This window comes from Maylandia zebra, linkage group LG8 (genome assembly GCF_041146795.1).
Source record: "Maylandia zebra isolate NMK-2024a linkage group LG8, Mzebra_GT3a, whole genome shotgun sequence".
Lineage (NCBI taxonomy): Eukaryota > Metazoa > Chordata > Actinopteri > Cichliformes > Cichlidae > Maylandia > Maylandia zebra.
The window spans coordinates 29,924,802-29,945,862 of NC_135174.1; the positions used below are offsets into that span (position 1 = coordinate 29,924,802).

Sequence of the window (21,061 nt, forward strand, 5' to 3'; positions counted from 1 at the left end):
ACAGGCTGGTCGAAGCTGCTTTCCTTTTTACTTACAGATTTCAGCTGCAGAGACCTCAGGAAATCGCTGAGTCTTGTCAGACAGACTGAGAGCTGACAGTTCCCACAGTGAACAGGTAAACTCACAGGTAAACTCAGAGGAAGCTTCATCCTTAGCTGCCTCATACATGATCAACAGACTGACAGACAGTTTGCCTCCTCTGCAGACCGTGAAACTGAGGTGAGGACAGGATTAGACTTTTAGACTGTCCTGCAGCAGCAGCTTTGCATGATTCAAAGATCAGAATAATCCTTCTTTGTCTGTTACTAGTTGCAGCTCCTTGCCCCCCCCCCCCATTCTCGTAAAACAAGCTGTTTTAGTGCCTTCCCTTTAAGGGGGGTTTGTTCTGATTGACTGACTTCAGGAAGTCTGCAGAGGGGCAGCCTGTAGTGCTTTAGAAAGACGCTGATGTTTAGTGAGGAGTCAGAGGTACGTGTGATGTCACATGATGTAGATTTAATCTGTGAGACATTCAACTGTATTTATAAAACACCCTTTAACAGAAACATACCTCCAGCAGAACCAGGCTCAGGGAGGGGCGGCCATCTGCCGCAACTGACTGGGGTTAGGGAAGACACGACAAAGTCACGCTGCTGAGAGCCAGAGATTAATAAGAACTAATGAGCGCTGTAAAGCACTATACAAATACAGGCCATTTCAGTGCAGGGAGGTCTATTAACACATAGTGAGTGAAGAAGAAACACCCAATGCATCATGGGAATCCCCGGCAGCCTACACCTATTGCAGCATAACTAAGGGAGGATTCAGGGTCACCTGGTCCAGCCCTAACTATATGCTTTAGCAAAAAGGAAAGTTTGAAGCCTAATCTTGAAAGTAGAGATAGTGTCTGTCTCCTGAATCCAAACTGGAAGCTGGTTCCACAGAAGAGGGGCCTGAAAACTGAAGGCTCTGCCTCCCATTCTACTTTTAAATACTCTAGGAACAACAAGTAGGCCTGCAGAGCGAGAGCGAAGTGCAACACAATGTGAATGGTGCACTGAGGTCTAGTGACAGCAGTGATGATATTGACCACAGCAGACAGAAGCTTCATTAATAAGGTGTTTAATAGCTGTTTGGGGTAATAAGACATACAGACTGTGTTCTGTTCCAACAGGAACTGTGCTTCATCACTTTGCTTACTTCATCTGCAGACAAACGTCGTCTTCATTGTAAAAAACACAAGTGCTTATTGAAGATGTGCAAAACAGAGTAACAACAACAACAACAATAATAACAATAATAATACTGTCAGCAACAACAAGGAGAAAAGAGCTTCAAACTTCACAAACTCACAGTGAGAAACTTTGTACCATCAAAACAGAAATTATGGCTTCAACAGTGCAAACAACACCAGATCCTCCGAAGTCCAGCCCTGATACCCAGATATCCGGTGCTCGCTGCTGTGAAAGGAGGTTCCTGTACCTCCTCCACGCCTCAGAGAACCCATTCTTCACACTGAAGCTGCAGTCAGGCCCAAAGTTTGTTGACGGTTTGTGGCTCTGAACGGCATGCCTGAACTCGGAGCTCCACAATCTCAGAGAGCAGTTGTTATTAATAACCCCAGTATGCGTGCTGTCTAACCTGACCTGGCGCTCTGCTGCCGCCCCCCTGTGAAGCCTCGTGCGGACTCTGTCGAGAGCTGCTCGTTTGGTGATGTCACTGATTACTGGACTTTGTGAGCTAATGTTAGCTCACAGGCTCTGAGGCACATACTTTGGTTTCAACGTTAGACTCACCCTGAGACCGTCACCGTGCACGCTTTGAGTCCTTTCTTTGAACCAAACGGGAATAAATTCCCGTTTGGTTCAAATAAGGAATAAATTCCCGTTTGGTTCAAATAAGGAATAAATTTCTGTTTGGTTCAAATAAGGAATAAATTTCTGTTTGGTTCTCGGCACAGCGCCTCCTTCAAGACGTCCTGAGCAGCTGATTTAATCAGTTTAAAGAGCGACGTAGCCTCACCTTCAGACTTCACCAAAGAAACGCTTTGAATGAAACTTGATTTGAGAACCTTCATCACCATGATCACCTTTTTCAGATTATAGTTTCCCCTTATTTAAAGATTATTTTCTATCATTTGAGGAATGAGAACATTGGTACTTTGAGCCCTGATGATGGGATAATGGAGGGTTGAGTTTAGATGATTTAAAGGTCAGGCATTTAATTGTTTCCTTTTTTAACTTTATAGTTAATCAATATAAACACTCTCACAATGAAAAAGACCTTAAAGTCATGGCAATGAGAACATTTCCCATTTTTTCAGATAACTATTTGTTTCATTTATTTTAACTAGAATATTCTTCTTTAAGGCCCAAAACAGAGAAATACAAAACTCATATTTTACCAGCACCGAGATTAGTTCAGGTTTTTCTCTTCATGCTAATTATTTATTTTTTATTATTACAAGAAATGTTTTCTTTTATTTTCAATGTTTGCTTTTGAAATGTGTTGCAGAGTAAAATGACTCTTCTCTCTTTTTTAAAAGTCCGAAAATAAACACGTCAGGTGTTTTTTTTCATTACGTTAAATAATTCAACGTTAATTATAATTCACTGAAAAAGTTATAGAAAGTTTCTTTGATGAACTCTGAACTTTGAGCGATCATTAATGTTCATCCCTGTTGCTATGAAAAGTTATTCTGTTCTCATTGCTGAAAACAGGTATGGAGTAAAAGGTCAGAGGTCAAGCTAACAGCTGATCTGCTTTCCCACACAAACTTCATTGTAGTTTCATTTAAGCACAAACTCAAACCATCAGAGACAAACACTTTAAAACTCAGCTGATCTGAAATTTAATGAGGTCAGATCTTCCTCCTCCTCCTGCTCCTGCTCCTCCTCCTGCTCCTCCTCCTTCTCTACAGACAGATCTGTTTGGCGAGCTCGCGGTCCAGGTCGTGAATCAGCGTGTCAAAGTCCTTCAGGCTGAGCCGACAGTTAAACGGAGCGTCAAAGTCCAGGAAGTCATCCATGTACAGAGCTCCGCCCCCTCCTGTTGGCCATGCCCTCTTCTTCTCCTCCTCGTCTTCATCATCACTCCCTGAAAAGCCAAGAGGAAGAAGCAGAGTCAGAGAGGAGAAGGGGCTGTCAGTCAGACACCTGTCAGTTCTACAGTCACCCTCTCCGGCCGTAATGTGACCCAGCAGGAATCAAACAGGTGTTTCAGTGACACCTGTGCAGGTTAACCATGTGTATAGGTAGACGATCAGCTGATTTTTACCTGCATCGCTCTCGCTTCCTGCCACCTCATCGTAATCGGCATCCTGCCCGGTCAGAAACTCTTGTCCGCAAACGCTCCAGTCTCCCGCGTACCTGTTGATTGGCGGTGGACTCTCCAGCCGGGCCACACCGCCACGCCCTCGCCGTGACACCACCACCTCCTCTTCAGGGCTCTGTGGTAGAGCCAGGCGCAACGCAGGATGCCGCTGCTGCTGCACCAAGGGATTCTGGTGAGGGGTGGAGGAGGGAGGAGGCGAGGCATTGGCGTCGGCTGGTGCTCGATGAGTCGGCACTGAGGACAAAGAACAATTGGGACGATCTCGATGGGTTCCATGGCAAGGTAAGGAATGTGGGCAGGTCTGTAGGGCTTACCTGGCCACAGCTGCAGCAGGTAGTGCAGCGCTTCGATGTGCCGTTTGAAGTCCACGGCGCTCGCCATCTCCTCGCCATGATAGAAGCCCTTCGTTGATCCTCTTCCCGACTTCCCTCCTCCCCCCCTCCACGCATCTTGGGTTGGCGTGAGGAGCACAGGCCCGAAGCACACGGCGAGGTTCTGATGAGTCATCCTGTTGGCGGCGCTCAAAGATGCTACGAGGCTGAGGTGGTCGAGCAGGAGCAACAGAGTGGCCTGAAAGCGAGAGATGGCGAGGACAGTTAGTAGACAACTCAGCGGTTGACCTGCTGAAATCTGACCTGATGTCAGATTTCAGATTAACTCGTCTCAATTTTCCCGAATGTAAAATATTCAGCCTGTTTATTTTACTTCAAAGGTTCCAGGTTGCGAAAAGGTCAAAGGTCAGGGTGTTAGGTTGCAGCTGAAGCTGCCAGTTTTCTACCCCTCTGTAGGACCATGTGTTCATACAGGAAGTAAACAGGAAGCATGCGTTCATTATTCCAGACTATTCTTCCTGTTCAAAGGCTGCTGCCAACATTACCCACAATGCACCGGGAACCGCGACAGCAGCTTCTGCATTAACGAAGAAGAAACGTCTCAATGAGAATGCAGTTGGTGCATGCAGAATTCCTTGACTACTGGAATTATGTCACTGGCCAGTTCTAGCGCGACATGCTCGATCAGACGAAATCAAACCTTCATCATTTGCTTTAAATGTAAACGCTGTGTGTTCTTTATCTGTCTTACACCAACTCTGCAAACTAGAGCGGTCATAGAGGGCTCACAGCTGGGTCACAGTAGTGTCCCAGAGACAGGAAGAAGCAGGACCAACAGCAGGCCTGCACACAGAAGAAGAAGAGTAGCATGAGGAAGAACATTGTGGACTAGTGTCCATCAGATAGACTGAGTCAAGGTACTGCTGACTGTGAGGACACAGCAGGAAGCTGCATTGTAAGAATACTGCTGGTGCACTGCAAGATTACCACAGTAGTACTGCAGGAGTACTGGCTGTTACCCTTTCTGGAGGTGGCAGACAGGACAGCAGCTCCACGGTCCTTTGGGACAGTTGGGGATCAGGTGTTGCAGGTTGGACAGGTGGGGGTCGTAGGGTCATGGCCTCCCGGACCACCTGGTACAGAGTCCTAGTGATGAGGGGGGATGGCAGCTCCCGCAGGTAGTCCTTTAGAATCCCTGAGGAGGCAGGTGAGTGCAGTCACAACGAGTATGAGGACGATCAGAGGTCGGGTCAGAGTCTAGCTCAGACACAGGGACAGAGCCAGGGGTCAAGTACATGTTCTCTGCTGTGCTTACCTGTGATTACGTTGATGTCAGGGTAGAGGTCCTCAGATAGACAAACTGCTGAGCTGTTCCTTTCGAACCAATCCCTGAGCTCCTTCTTCACCGCAGCAGAGCCACAGAGCCTGTAAAGACCTACCACCTGACACACACACAGACACATAATCAGCTGACGGCGAAGCCGCGGCATCTTTGTCACAGCAGACTTGCACGCTAACCTTCAGTCCCCGTCGTTCGATCTCTGCCACTGTTTTCTGGATCAGCAGGGGGACGGGAGTTGCAGAGCCCTCTTTCTCCACCAGGTGGTGGAGCTCAACCCCAAACACAGAGGACGGGGTGGATGCGTCGCCGTTGGGCTGCAGACACACAATTTATGATTGAGTCTGTAGCGGCGGTGGTGGTTGGTCCACAGTTCACAGCACTTCATGCTCATCATGGAGATGCTGATTTCCCTTTTCAGCAGCGGTGCAACTCCTACCAGAGGGTTTGCTGAGCATGATGCTACTGTGATTGGTCTGCCAGCTCACCTGACCTGAACCCCTATCTGGGCTTCTGTAATACTGGAGCAGCTGCAGGCTGACCGTGGCTATGCTACACTGCACTGCAGCAGGCATTGATGGTGAAGGAGCCCCACCAGGTACCGACTGTGTGAGTGAACACACCCTTGAGAAGCTGGACGTTTCCATATCACAACCACAATCACCAAAATGAAAACAACAAAAAAGGCTTCAAAAATTTCACTTTATGTGTAATGAACAGTGTTGGTCAAGTTACTTGAAAAAAGTAATCAGTAACTAATTACTGATTACTTCCCCAAAAAAGTAATCCCCTTACTTTACTGATTACTTATTTTCAAAAGTAATTAATTACTTAGTTACTTAGTAACTTTTTAAAAACACGATTTACAACCTGAGTAGCTGATAAAGTGATAGATCTTTCAGCCCAATTCTACTTTTTCTGCATAATCATCATACAAAATGTGATCAGATGGAAAAGTCTCTTTTTTTAACTTGTTTTATTAGATTTAATCTTTTAACTTTATGCATCAAGCAAAAATTTAATTATCTGCAACATTCTCTGACTGGAAGAAATTAGTTTAACATTTAAACCTATTTTCTGCACATTCCAGCACATAAAATAAAATATTTTGTGTGTTTACACTCAGTCTTTCAAATAGATGCAAGTAAAACACAGCAGAAAATAAATAAAGTCAAAGACTCAGCGGTCCTGTTGCTCTATTTTCACCTGTAAAGCAGGAGTGGGGTAGGCGGAGGTTTACCCTGGTGCAGGTGTGCCGCGGTCAGTGGAAGAATCCGTGAGTTTCTCTGTGAGTTTCCCATTATGTCGTAGCTACTCGGTGCTTGTTGGAAGTTTAGGGGTTTTTTCCCTGTAAAAAGAAGTTTTCTTCCCACGCACAGCGGACACTAATGTTTTTGTCACTTTTTATGGAATCAAACTCAAAGTAAGGTCAGTACTTCCACGCTTTAAACGCTGCACGCTCATACTCTCTCTGCACTCGATATATGATCCATTGTTGATCTGCACACAGCTGTTGTCACGAACGTCGCACTCGCTTACGTCACTGTCGTGAGACATTCTCGCAAAAAAATCACGGTTTTAGTAACACAGTAATGCAGCGTTCCTACGGGAAAGTAACGGTAATCTAATTACCGTTTTTGCAATAGTAATCCCTTACTTTACTCGTTACTTGAAAAAAGTAATCAGATTACAGTAACGCGTTACTTGTAACGCGTTACTGCCCATCTCTGGTAATGAATATGTGAAAGCTTACTTTTACCATTATATACGTTGTTAGTATATTCAAAGTTTTCGAGTTGTGCTATTTGAAGAACAGTCCAGACTAGCAGGACGATGGGACCCCGCCCAGGTGACCTGCTGGTTCCAGTTAAATCTAGCTGCATGTATCAGCAGCAGCAGTGGGATTATGTACCTGCGTGTCCCATTTCTCCTGCAGAGACAGTTTGATATAGAGAAGTCCTCTGGGCTCCAGCTTCACACAGAGCTGCTGACAGCGACTCCCTGACAAACCAAACACATCCTCAGCATACAATTCAGACGTCAATGATAATCATAGTGTCAGCTGCATTAACAATGAACAATGTGGTATAATGAACCTTTGAAGAGAGGGGGGATGGAGACCCCACCCAGACCGCACACCCGGTTTCTAGTTGGACCACCTGAGTTGGGACTCTGCTCAGATGTTGTTTTGGGTCCACAGACTGAAAAAGGGGAGAAAAAAAATTTGTGAGCAGATTTAAATGGACACCCAAAGAATATGATGATGATGATGATGATGATGTGTGTGTGTGTGTGGGGGGGGGGGGGGGGTCGTGATCAAATAAAAATAGAAAGTTGTGTTTTCAAAATTGGAGTTCAAGTTATTTTTCCTTCCAATAGTGTTAACATGCTGCACATGGACAAGATTTTTTTTTTAATTTTCATTGTAAGTGGGCTAAAGCAGTTAATTAAAAGTAGTCTCACATAAATGCTGTAATTTGATTATTTTAATAAACATGTAACTTATTCGATGCTGGCGTGACCACAGTGCACACGTCTGCTGTTGCTCACAGTGGTCCAAGGGGACGCTCAGGGAGTTTGTGCGTTCGCTCAGACACGTGAAACATTAGAGGGAACGTTGGTTCTGCCTGAATGCGGCTTTGTTGTATTACCTGGTGTTAATACCACTATGCGGAGCTGCCTGGCTCGCTCTAGCTCCAGGTGGAAAGTGTGGTTTAAGGGGAGGGCCGAGCCTCGCAGCATCAGGAGGGCAGTCCTCGCTCTCGTCACCCCATCAATCTGTATCACCAGGAAGACTTCCTTACTGCCCTCTGACCTGAGACCAAACATCCAGAGAGACAGAGAATGACTGCTCCAAATCTGAACCTAACCCTCCAACAGGAGGCCCCCTTGAACACAACATTCACAGAAAAATGTTGTCAGTGGAGCCAGAAGTGACCAAGAGGGTGGATTAGTTTGTTAGACTGTACAGGTCTGTCCGGTGTATCACATAGACACAGACGACCTGCTAATTAGTACTCAGTAACATCCAAGTAAATTCCTAAAACTGGAGCTCAGACTTCTTGTATGGTCTGCTGGTAACCCCAGCAGACATATTGTTGGTCAGATACCAGAGATCCAGGTTAGAAGAATGTTTTATATCAGACCTGTACTCAGACGATTTATACCCTATACAGTCATGAATTAGCTGCTGGTAAAACAGCCAGTCTGAGCTTTAGACTGTTGACCTGCAGTTCTCTTAATGTCCACTGGATGCTGCTGTGTTCAGATTCTGTGTTGAAGTGAATTAAAGGCTTGAAGGTATGTTTATACCTGCTGGTCTTCATCTCCTCCAGCCCCAGCAAGTGGACAGTCAGTAAACCCGTCACCCGTTGGCTGCATCTCGGCGGGTCGGAGCCCACGTACAGCTGGAATGAGCTGACGTCACAGGGCCCATCCTGGGTGATCACGTGTTGAGAGGGCTGCTGTCGTGGCAGTAGTTCAGGGGAGTCCCCGTCACTAAGATACCCTGACAGGAAGACACACATGTTCTATTATAGTAGTTTTTCACTGGATTTCACTTAGAGGCTGAGACTCCCCACGCTTTATTGAAAATGGATGAAGATGGAATCCATGACCTTAATGTGGTTCTGGCAAGGTCAGAAATATCAGGAAGATACACAGATTTCTGTGAAATACAGTCACAGACGCTTTGTATTTACTGTGTACTCATTCTCACTATCGGTTTACTCCTGAATCCTGCCCAGAGCCATGAAAGTTCCTGCTCTACATCTGAGCTAACCTCTTCTCCCCCACGAGCGGTTTACCTCCTTTACTGGCTGAGCATCCTCTTGATGACCGTCGCTGTGGTCGGGCTGGAGAGGTGGAGCTGTCCAGATGATACTTGCTGATCACGTTCTGGTTGGAGAGCGCCAATAATGATGCCGTGCTCTTACCAGCCGACTCCTCTCCGCTTCCTCTATTGTCATTTGTTTGCCGATGGGCCCGAGAAGATGAGCGGAGGCTGAGTTTCCGGCGCAGCTCGGGAAGTTTCTTCATCTTTAGAGAGAGTTTTCTTACCGTACCAGGAGACCTCAACCTGTCAATCATACTTCCTGACACACCCCCTTTCTTTTGGGAGGCGGGACTAGAGTCTGGAGGAGAGTCTGAAGCAGGGTGAGATGAAGAACGCCAATGAAGACAAAACCTGAGCAATGTGGTGACAGCAGGTGAAACAGGAAGTCTTACCTGTATTTTCTGCTTTGATGTCATCGATATGGTGACTGACACTTGGATTGGGGAGGCTGGAGCACTGAAAGTCCTCCAGTGGACTGGCACTGCTACAACCTCCGCCAATGTCTGTTCCAGCACTAGGCTCATCTTTTTTTGCCCTCCGCTTCCATACATCCTCGTCCCGGCGTAGACCTCCTAAGTCCTCCTCCTCGGGGATCGGGTTGTACCAGATGTTGCTGCCACTGTCCTCCTGAGGGTCGCACACTTCATCTGCAGTCTTTCCTGAAGAAAGCACCCAGGCTCGGCTGCTGCGATCCAGGCTCTGCAGGTAGGCGCGCTGGCCAGACAGCTTGGCACTGACGGAGGTGGAGGGAGATTCAGCGGGGTCCCCTGCTGGGTAGTAGGATTCCTGTTGCATTGTTGTGCTAACACAGGACGCACTGGTCTTATCCCAGGCCAGACTGGTGCACATCCTGTCAGCACACTGCTGCATCTGCAAACCATGACAATAACGAGTGGACACATCACTGAAGGGAGAGAAGGGATAGAGTGAGGAGTCAAACCACCATCAGATCCAGGAGGAGGTGTCCATCTACCAGCAGCACAATCTCTGTCCAACAACCTTGCAACTGTTATTTCTGGGAAGTGAACATATTTCTCTGTTTTCCCTGTTAAAAATCCATGCCTAACACAAATAAGTGCATGCACTGTATTGTTTTAATACGTGGGAACGTATTAATGAAGGCACCTGAATTGAGACATAGGAAAGGGTTCAATAAGCAGCAGCAGAACAAGAACAAGGGACCCAACCACCATGGACATCGTAGCTGGAGGAATACTAGGAGGAGAACATAGATAGAGAACTACCAGGAGGACAAAGACTAAGGATTACCAGGAGAAGAACAATGATTAAGGATTAGCAGTGGAAGTAGAAAGACTAAAGATTACTAGGAAGATAAAGCCCAATTATTAGCAGGACAAGAACAAAGCGGACAGAACAAAAACTGAAGCAGCAGTAAAGGTCTGACTATTAGCAAAAGAAGGGACAAAGGAGAATGGCAGTGTGAAGGCTCAATCATATAGATAGTGTGCTATTACCTTGTCTTGCACCAGCCTATGGCTCAAGGCCTGCCCAGATGCATCCTGAGATATCCCTGTGGGTCTCTCCTGGTCTGAAAGTGTGATGGTGGAGCTTGAGGTCAAGAAGGTGGGTGGAGCTGCAGAGCCCTGACGCGCCCACTGCTGTTTCTTCGCCACTGTGATATGGTTTCGAGGAGGCGATGGGGGGTCGGGGTCTGTAAGTGTTGGTGACGATGGTGAGGAAGAGGACTGGAAGACATTGTCGGGCCGGACTGGAGCCTCTGTAGTAAACAAACAGCTATTATTATGGGCTGGATCAGTACGTTTGGCGCTATCAAAGTGGTGAGGTGGAGTTTGATCTGCACACACTGGTCCAGATCAGATGATAGGAAGCAAAACTGATTTTTCCACATGTGGTTGCCCCTCCCTGAGCCTGGTTATGCCGGAGGTTTCTTCCTGTTACAAGTTTTTCTTTCGCACTGTTGCTAAGACAGTTGCTCGCCTGCTCTTGTCTCATGGTTGTGTCAGATTATCCAGCATTTTTTAGAGTTTTGGTTTGTAGAAATATTTTGTTTTGATTCCTGGTTGCCTTGCTTTGCATATTATTATTGTATTTGGTCATTAATGTATCTGTGTCGTCCTCATTTAGTGAGCTCACTTCTCTTTTGCTTTGAGAGTTAGTGTTCCTCATGCTTTGATTTTAGTCCTCTGTGATTTGGTTCAGCTGTGTCTCCATCTGCACAGCTGTCTCCACTTGGTTACCCTCCTGTCACTGTCCTTCAACAGAACATTTGTTCCCCTTACCCCAGTGTTCTGCTAGCGTTTCCTCTGTTTTTGGACTTTATGATTTACCTTTGGGATTTCCTGCATTCACTGCAGAGTTCAACTTTGTCTGTCGTCATGACTCCTCTGACTCTCGCATGGTATGCAACACCTACAGCCTTCTGACATGTTGGAGTTTCTCTGTAATATTACAGGGTTTTTACTTTGACATATAAAGCGCTCTCAGCTGACCTTTGTTTTCAGCTAATTTCCTATTGATGGTCATATGATCAGCTGTTGCTGTGAAGGAAAGTGGAACGTTTCTCTGTCACATCCTATACATGTAGATTACTGTTCCAGCCCTCAGCGCAGACCCAGTGTTCCTGTGTGCGTGCGCGTGCGCGTGTGCGCGTGTGTGTGTGTGTGTGTGTGTGCGTGTGTGTGTGTGTGTGTGTGTGTAGCAAAGGGCTCCTGCGCAGTGTACCAGGGGCACGGAGAAAAGTTGTCGTACCATAGGCACGAGGACTGTGTGTGTGTGTGCGTGTGTGTGTGTGTGTGTGTGTGTGTGTGCGTGTGCGTGCGTGTGTGTGTGTGTGTGTGTGTGTGTGTGTGTGTAGCAAAGTGCTCCTGTGCAGTGTACCAGGGGCACGGAGAAAAGTTGTCGTACCATAGGCACGAGGACTGTGTTTGTGTGTGTGTGTGTGTGTGTGTGTGCGTGTGTGTGTGTGTGTGAGATCCTCGTGACGGTCTGCAAAGTAGCTGTCTGAGCCTCATGAATACACTCTGTTTGTTTCTGTGTGTGTTTCAGCATCTGTAAATGTGACGTGTGTTCTGAGTTCATGTGTTAAACTCGTTTGTGTGAAATTGTTAAATGCCATGAATGCACCATTGTGACTTCTTATTGGGTAAAGTCAGCAGTTTAACCTGTGTCCTCTGCATTCAGGCACCCCCACCAAGAGAATCTAAGAGAAGTCCGAATTCAGGACTGCATTCAGGACCCCTCAAACTGTTTTAAAGTAGTTTGGATGGTGCTCGAGTATTCTCGAGGGTCAGTTATCGGCTGGTGTGGTTTCCTGTAGTTAAACTGTAGTTAAACAAAGTCCCAAAGGACATCAGGATCATAGCTAAATAGGATGAACTAAAGAAATCCCTCCTGGAGGTTAGGATCACTCTCTTTCACTTTGCAGGTTAAAACATCGTCACGCACACGCGGGGTCCTTTCAATGCATTTGTTTCACACTTTAAAGGAATGAAAGGTGGACTGAATCGGACCAAGCTACAACACGAAGGCTAGCTGTTCTCCTTGTGTTCTCAGCACAGCCCCTTTGGACTGAAAACGGGCCCAGACAGGAAGTGACACTCTGCAGAGGTTGTCCCTCATTTCCTGTCATCAGAGACGAGAGCGTGAGCGCTAATAATAGTCCATCTGTTTTTCATTTCAACGGTCCTACAAACAGCGATCACTGTGGGGCGGGGGTGGGGGAGTTAGGGCGTAGAGTGGAGTGGTGGGGGTGGAGGGGTGGTAGGGTGAATAAACAGCTGTGACTGTGCAGATGTGAATGAAGTCTCTGTGTTTAAAACCAAACACACTGCTGTCTATTCACTATTCATTACAGCCTGCAAACACACACACACACACACACACACACACACACACACACACACACACACACACTTTCTAAACAAACTGATGTGTTTCAGACACTTTCGTTTAAAGGCTCTTAAAGGGACAGTTCCCTGAAAATCCTCCTCTGACCTATTGTCTGCTACAGCTTTGACCTTTAACCCACATGTTTACATCAGAAACTCAGTGAGTGAGTTTCAGGATGACCTTCGAACCATCAGACTAACCTCCGCGTTGGTTTAATGTGTTCACTCCGGCTCGCTCCATGAATCGCAGCGTGCATGTCAGCATATGTGAGCTGAAGGAAGAAGCCATCGAGCTCGTTTTCTGTTTAATCTTTGTGTCCACATGTTTACATGTTTGTGTCCACATGTTTACATGTTCACCTGCGTGGTTTTAAAAGTCCTTACACATAATGTTTGAAATGTTAATATGAAATAAAGCCATCGTGTTCACTGAGATTCATATCTCAAACTTTTACTCAACATCCCAGAGAGATAAACAGGAAGAAACCACACACAGGCCTAATGACAGGAAGTGGCTAACTGACCCAGATTTTCTACAGAAAGCTAACAACGTGCGACTGTCCCCAGGATCTGGATCTAGATCTGGTCATGATTTCAAACCAGGACTGAGGAGAACCTTTGACACTGCTTCAGTCTGAACCCTGAACCCTACTGAGGATTTACCTGGAAGTGTAACTACACGTCGCGTCATTGATCGCTCTGTGGAGCACCATCTGTTCCTCCTGTTTACTTAAAGCTTTTCCTCTGGGTTTTCAGAAGTTATCAGAGGATAATGATCATTACTTTAGTGTAAGGACTCCCAGATGTCAGAGAGAGATCAGTAAAACAATCAGGATGGACACGAGCGGAAGAACAAAGAAATGGAAAACTTGTCTGCCCCTCACCACAACAAAGAGCGAGGACTCGGACGTGGAAAAGTCTCAGCACTTCACTTCTTTGGCCGCAACTGCTGATGAAACAGCAGGACAAGAGCACACAGCCATGAACTCATGATGCACCTGCATGAAGCTCTGCACAGAAGAAATCCGGCGCGAGACATCATGTTTTCACGCGGCACTGAGCAGTGACATCGCAGTGACATCACGAGCATTCGGTCCATTCATTGGCTGTTTGTCTGTTGTTATAGAAACAGAAGACGTCACTGCTCTGTGTGTGTGTAAGAGTTCGGCCCTGAGCCCAGAGTCTTGATCCAGAGCAGACCTGCTCTAAAAATAAAGTGAGGAGGAGGTCTGAGCATGCACTGAGGAAGCTCGTTGAGGACTCTCTCAGAGAACCGAGGTCATGTGGCAACATTTTTCCTCTCCACAGTCTCTGATGCAGCTCTGCAGCGCACACACTGCGTTCACAAAAGCATCTAACGTACATATTAGTGAAAACAGCACAGCAAATCCACACTCTGAGTTCCCTCGGATGTGACGTGACGGCTGATTGGCTCAGGTAAAAGTGTACTGTGCTGGTGTTCCAGATGTGCAGGTGTACCTTCACCTTCTCCGACACCCCCAGTTGCAGGAAAGCGCGTGTTTCTTATTGTTCGAAGCTGAGAAACATGTTATAAACAAGCTCCAACAATGCACAAGGTCACAAAGACTGTTGAACAGGAGGGAGAGCAGGTTATTTGTTAATCTGAAGGTTGGTGCTTCAATCCCTGGCTGCTCCAGTCTGCGTGCCAAATGTTCTTGGGCAAGATACTAACCCGGAGTTGCTCTCTGATAGATCCATCAGAGCATGAATGTTAGACAGAACACACATACATAGTATAAAGTGCTTGAGTGCTCAGAATAGAAAAACACTTTATAAGAAGCAGACAACACAACATCAGATGTGTTTGACACAACAAGAGTTTCAGTCAGGTTTCAGAGCTCATCACAGCACAGAAACAGCTTTCAGAGCTGCAGTGGTTTGTATCATATCTATCTAATAGACTCCAGTTTGTGCATGTAAATGGAGAGTCCTCTTCACACACTGAGGTTAATTATGGAGTTCCACAGGGTTCAGTGCTAGGACCAATTCTGTTTACATTATACATGCTTCCCTTAGGCAGCATCATTAGAAGACATAGCATACATTTTCACTACTATGCAGATGACACCCAGCTCTATCTGTCCATGAAGCCAGATAACACACACCAATTCGTTAAACTGCAGGAATGTCTTAAAGACATAAAGACCTGGATGGCCGCTAACTTTCTGCTTCTTAATTCAGATCAAACTGAGGTTATTGTACTCGGCCCTGAAAAGCTTAGAAATATGGTATCTAAGCAGATTCTTACTCTGGATGGCATTACCTTGGCTTCCAGTAACGCTGTGAGGAACCTTGGAGTCATGTTTGACCAGGACATGTCCTTCAATGCACATATTAAACAAATATGTAAGACTGCTTTCTTCCATTTGTGCAACATCTCTAAAGTTAGAAATATCCTGTCTCAGAGTGACGCTGAAAAACTAGTTCATGCATTTATTACTTCCAGGCTGGACGACTGTAATTCATTATTATCAGGAAGTCCTCAAAACTCCCTGAAAAGCCTTCAGCTGATCCAAAATGCTGCAGCAAGAGTCCTGACAGGGACTAGAAAGAGAGAGCAGGTTTCTCCTGTTTTGGCTTCCTGTTAAATCCAGAATTCAAAATCCTGCTCCTCACATACAAGGTCTTAAATAATCAGGCCCCATCTTATCTTAATGACCTTGTAGTACCATATCACCCTATTAGAGCACTTCGCTCTCGCTCTGCAGGCCTACTTGTTGTTCCTAGAGTATTTAAAAGTAGAATGGGAGGCAGAGCCTTCAGTTTTCAGGCCCCTCTTCTGTGGAACCAGCTTCCAGTTTGGATTCAGGAGACAGACACTATCTCTACTTTCAAGATTAGGCTTCAAACTTTCGTCTTTGCTAAAGCATATAGTTAGGGCTGGACCAGGTGACCCTGAATCCTCCCTTAGTTATGCTGCAACAGGTGTAGGTTTGTCCTGTCCTCCTCTCCTCACCACAAGTGGTTGCAGCAGATGGCTCCGCCTCTCCCAGAGTGTTGAAGGTTTCTTCCTGTTAAAAGGGAGGTTTTTCCTTCTTAATGCTAAGTACCTACTCATAGGGGTCATAGAATTGTTGGCATTTTCTCTGTATGTATTATTGTAGGGTCTTTATCTTACAATATCAAACACCCTGAGGCGACTGTTGTTGTTGTGATTTGGCGCTATTGAATTCAACTGAACAACATACACACCACACACACCAACACAGTGAGCTGTTGATGTAATTACTGGTATGTGAGTGAAAAGGTCACGTCTAATATAGATTGATGGTTTTGAATGGTTTGGGTGGCCACGTTGACTGGAAACGCGTGGACATTCACCCCGAAACATCTGAGGACTGGACAGCAGAGACGAGGACGCCGACCTTGGCCTCTGTTAGCGTGTTAGCACGAGGTCGTCTGCTCATTCATGGGTCATGCTGACCTCCACCCTTTGCTGAGAACGCAAACACAGAGCGTCAGGGTCATGTGTCCTGACGAAGGCTGCGATGAAAACAGAAAAGTCACATAGACTCTCCCTGTGCTCTGCTTCAGCTCTGATCAGACACTGTTTGCCCACTCGGATGTGACCTGAGACGCCTGAGGTCATGAGGTCAATGCTGATTCCAACAGCAGAACTTTATTTAAACAAGCTCTTTCATAACAATGGTCCTCTGCCTTAGTTTCCCGCCCACTTCAGGGATGAGAGCAGTTCATCCCTCAAGTTTGGGAAGCTTGCCGTGAGCGTGCTCACAGTGCCCTTAATCTGTGATAGGAAGCAGCTTCATCACATGAAGGCATCGTGAGGTGTTCACTGCCCTTCATAAACTTTATTCTGACATTAAAGGTAGCGTGAGGCATTCACATGCTGCATGTAAGTGAAGGAAAAGTGAGTTTCAGCTGCTTACCGCTCAGTTTGGGGTCGGTCTTCCTGCGGCTTCTGTCTCTGCCTCTCAGCCTGGAGAAGGTCCTCTTCAGCAGGGGCTCAGCCATCGTGCACCTCCCTCTCCTCCTCCTGCTCCTCCTGAGTCGGGAGGTGCTGGGAGGAGAGTGGAGTCAGTAATCCAGCAGGAGAGCAGGAGATAGAGCTCCTTCTCCACGAACTCCTCGTCTCCTCCTTCGTTCTCAGAGCTGTTCTACAGGAAATGAATTCCTCGCATTCTTTCCCAAACTCCCCCTTCGCCCCTCTCCGCCCCATGCTCCTCCTCCCACTCTCCTCCCTCTGCAGGGACACAAGGAGAGCTGCACTGAGGCATCATGGGAGGTGTAGTTCTGCTCCAAACAAGTGCTCAGTTTCTCTTCAGTTGATGATTTTAAAAGTGATTCTTAACACTCATGTAGACGGGCAGTGAGGGTGACTCCCACGTCATCGGTGACACTCGTCTTCTTCTACTGTCTAATTCAGGGTCATTAACCAGATCCTGGGGAGGACCTGTAAACTCAACACAGAGAAGCCCTGAATACAAAACCCAGGACTGTGCTGCTCTCTGCTGCAAACCGCTGCTCTCTGTCCATCTACCGATCTGTAAGAAATAAAATCTGGCTGATCGAACTCACGACTCAGCTGTTACGCCCTCTGCTGGAAGGAAACCGGAACAAAGAGGCTGAAGGTGAAACCAGGTTTAGGTGCAGGAGGAGGGGGAGGAGCTTTGGAGGTCTCTGTTGGTTTCTTTAGTTTTGTAGAACACAAAGTGGGAGTGAAAGCTGGAGCGTCGCCTCAGCTCCCAGTGACCTGAGGTAGTCTCCTCACGCTTGCATTCACAGGTGCAACCAAAGTAAACTCACTTCCTGTGTGGGCCGAACTGCATGTTGTCTGGAGCTGAGCCTGTCAGGCAGCAGGTAACTCACCTGTGCTGGAAGCTGAGTCTTACTTTAGACGTCTCAGCAGGAGGCGAAATCTGTAACTCCTTTATTTCTGTGTCTCAGTGGAGGTAAAGGAGCGAGGAGTAACATCCACGTGACAGGAAGGAGAGCTCCGAGGTTGGACATGGAGCTGCAAACAGAGACCAGACAAATGGCAAAGAGCTTCCTCCTCTTCATCAGCACTAAGGTGTTTGGGGGTCTAGGACCTCCAGACCCCCAACGCTCTCAGTGAGCTTTCCCATGTGACAGCAGACAGCCAATGAGGTGACATCACTCTGAGCTGTAACCAGGTATTTAACCCACTCAGAGGCAGGGGAGCCTGTGGGCCTCCTTACTCACCTGTCCCTCCTCTGTGTTTGAGGCTGCCTCTACGGCCCTCGCTTTACCAGAAAGTTTATGTCGACACAATGTTTCCTGAATCTTCATCGATCAGCTGACTCATCTGTGTGATGGTGACTATCAACAACCAGCACCAAACTTAAATCTACAATTAAAGATAAAGACAAATCGTAAAACATTATGTGAACATCAGCAGGTATGAAATCGCCCATACTGACCAATCAGAGCTCAGGAAACTGCGTCACCACTCCTGCAGCTCCCTCAGCTCAGCAGGAGGTCTGAAGTCTTTGTGTTTGATCAGTAACAGAATTTTATTCTTTATCTTACAGAACTCAGTTTTCTGTGAGCATGAATATCTGATCCTAACAGAGCAGCTGTTCATCAGACCCACAGCTCAGAACATCGCAGCTGGTCTTTAACCAGTCACTCGATTAGCCTGTCACACACACACACACACACACACACACACAAACACAAACACTCACTCACTCACTCACACACACACACACACACACACACACACACAGACACTCTCACGCAGACACACACACTCAAAGACAGACACACACCAATTAGTTAAACTGCAGGAATGTCTTAAAGACATAAAGACCTGGATGGCCGCTAACTTTCTGCTTCTTAATTCACATCAAACTGAGGTTATTGTACTCGGCCCTGAAAAGCTTAGAAATATGGTATCTAACCAGATTCTTACTCTGGATGGCATTACCTTGGCCTCCAGTAACGCTGTGAGGAACCTTGGAGTCATTTTTGACCAGGACATGTCCTTCAAAGCACATATTAAACAAATATGTAAGACTGCGTTCTTCCATTTGTGCAACATCTCTAAAGTTAGAAATATCCTGTCTCAGAGTGACGCTGAAAAACTAGTTCATGCATTTATTAGTAGTAGTTCTGATTAAGCAGAGATGCACAAATAAAAATATAAGTGTCATGGAGTAGGATCTGTCATCAGAAAGGAGCAAGCACTTTGGCGACAGTGGGAAGGAAAAACTCCCTTTTAACAGGAAGAAACCTCCAGCAGAACCAGGCTCAGGGAGGGGCGCATCTGCTGTGATTGGTTGGGGTGAGAGAAGGAAGACAGGATAAAGACATGCTGTGGAAGAGAGACAGAGATTAATAACAAGTAGGATTCAATGCAGAGAGGTCTGTTAATACATAGTGAGTGAGGTAGAAACACCCAGTGCATCATGGGAATCCCCGGCAGCCTACGTCTATTGCAGCATAACTAAGGGAGGATTCAGGGTCACCTGGTCCAGCCCTAACTATATGCTTTAGCAAAGAGGAAAGTTTGAAGCCTAATCTTGAAAGTAGAGATAGTGTCTGTAATGTTTGCATGCCTCAAACATTAATGATGACAACTTCAGTATTTCTCAGTTCCAGTCTTTAATTCTCAGGCTTGCGGCAGCAACACAGTCTGCAGCGCTAACTTGTTCCTCTAACATTTTTGTTCCTTTCCTACTAACTTCCTTCCGCCTCACGTTCGACCTTTTCAAAATAAAATATCTGTAAACATCACGGTGTCTTTCTCCTGAATCCAAACTGGAACCTGCCTCCCCCCCTTTTTTTTGCGTGTTTCATGTCTGTGTTTGTGAATCCAGCTGCCAAAATAAGTTTGTTGTTCTCCACCTGTAATTACGGGTCTTCCACTAGATGGAGACATACTCCATCAGATGGTTTAAAGTCAGTCCCAACAGCCACCATCAGATCATCACAGAGAGTGCAGAACCAGCTTTAATTGTGTGAGTGCCTGAGGCGCACTATTGTGATCCAGTTTCTCTTTAAACTTTATTCTTCTACCTTATTATTCTAGTTGCTCCGTTTCTTTGCTGGTTAACTACTGCCTCAGTTTTTGTGCTCTTTCTGCTAATGCCTGCTATATCTTTCAGTGTGCATAACTTTTATACTTTTTGAAATATTAAGCTTTTATGATACTTTTTTGGCCCATTTAGATGCATGGAACCACATTACAAGTGTGATCATTGGGTTTAGGTGAGCTATGTTTTAGCTCAGTGAGATGAGCTGCTGTTCTCAAAGCTGGAGGCCAGGGTTCAAATCTCGCCCATGGCAACATGTTTTCAGCAGATACTTCAAGCTGGCAGAACTTTAGGTTGTGCAGCCTAATTATTTCTGCCAATTAATTGCAATTTTGCAATGTTTTTATGATTTCAGCAAATTTTCTAATATCCATTTTAGCTTTTTTGCCTCTTTTCACCGGAATGTTCAGCTTCTTCACCTGTTTTGAGCACAAATTTCAGGTCCTTCACCTGTTTTCTGCAGAAAGTTTTCAGCTCTTGTCAACTATTTCTTTTAAGCTCTTTCTGCTAGTTCCTGCTATATCTTTTGGTGCTCATAACTGTTATACTTTTTGAAATATTAAGCTTTTTATGCAATTTCTTGTTTTTACCCTATTGAAATGAATGGACCACATTACAAGTGCGATCAGCGATTTAGCTCTCTGGCACGAGCCTTACTTTACCTCATTGAGATGACCAGCCATTCTCAGAGCTGGATGGCCAGGTTTGAATCTCGCCCATGGCAACGTGTTTTCAGCAGACAGTTCAAGCTGACAGCTTGTGCTGTTTTTTCAGCTGACTGTTTTGCTTGATCGATATGTCTGCTAATTTATTACAATTATGTAATGTTTTTATGATTCCGGTTAAATTGGATTGATTAAATTGGGCTGCGTAAAAGTATTCCCTTAGGTTAGACAAAGCCATCCCTCCCTTACACTTCGGGAGTTGCAGTGTTGTTAACCTTGTTCTGCAGTTCTTCCCATCCCATATAAACCTTGAGATCATCTTGTCCCATATTTTAAATTTAAAATGCATAGGAAGTGGGAGTGATTGATACACGTATAGCAATCTTGGGAGAACATTCATCTTTATTATTTGAATTCTAGAGTAAAAATTTGTAGGTGCTGTTGACTTTTTTTATGTTACCCTCCACCTGATTGTAGTTGGTGTGAAACATAGCAGATAATGATTTTGTCAAGGTTACGCTCAAATATTTCATGGTATTCAAGTGCCACTTTAGTTTCTATTCATCTCTAATCTTTTTAGACTAGGCTCATTGAAATGAATGGACCACATTACAAGTTTAGCTCCCCAGCATGAGCCTTGCTTTAGTTCAGTGAGATAAGCAGCCGTTTTCA

At 45.8% G+C, this 21,061-nt stretch overlaps 1 protein-coding gene across 1 annotated transcript; it reads right to left on the reverse strand.

Moving 5' to 3' along the window:
• Window positions 1-1,085: 1,085 nt before the first annotated feature.
• syde1 (synapse defective Rho GTPase homolog 1) lies at window positions 1,086-16,865 on the reverse strand. The gene is made up of 14 exons (XM_004565217.5): window positions 16,596-16,865; window positions 10,294-10,556; window positions 9,211-9,688; window positions 8,790-9,128; window positions 8,296-8,491; window positions 7,635-7,798; window positions 7,080-7,184; window positions 6,896-6,984; window positions 5,163-5,300; window positions 4,960-5,086; window positions 4,664-4,839; window positions 3,627-3,882; window positions 3,256-3,546; window positions 1,086-3,075 (listed from the first exon to the last, which is right to left on the reverse strand). The coding sequence occupies exons 1-14, from the start codon at window positions 16,678-16,680 to the stop codon at window positions 2,894-2,896; spliced, it is 2,889 nt and encodes a 962-aa protein (XP_004565274.3). The 5' UTR covers window positions 16,681-16,865; the 3' UTR covers window positions 1,086-2,893.
• Window positions 16,866-21,061: the final 4,196 nt, after the last annotated feature.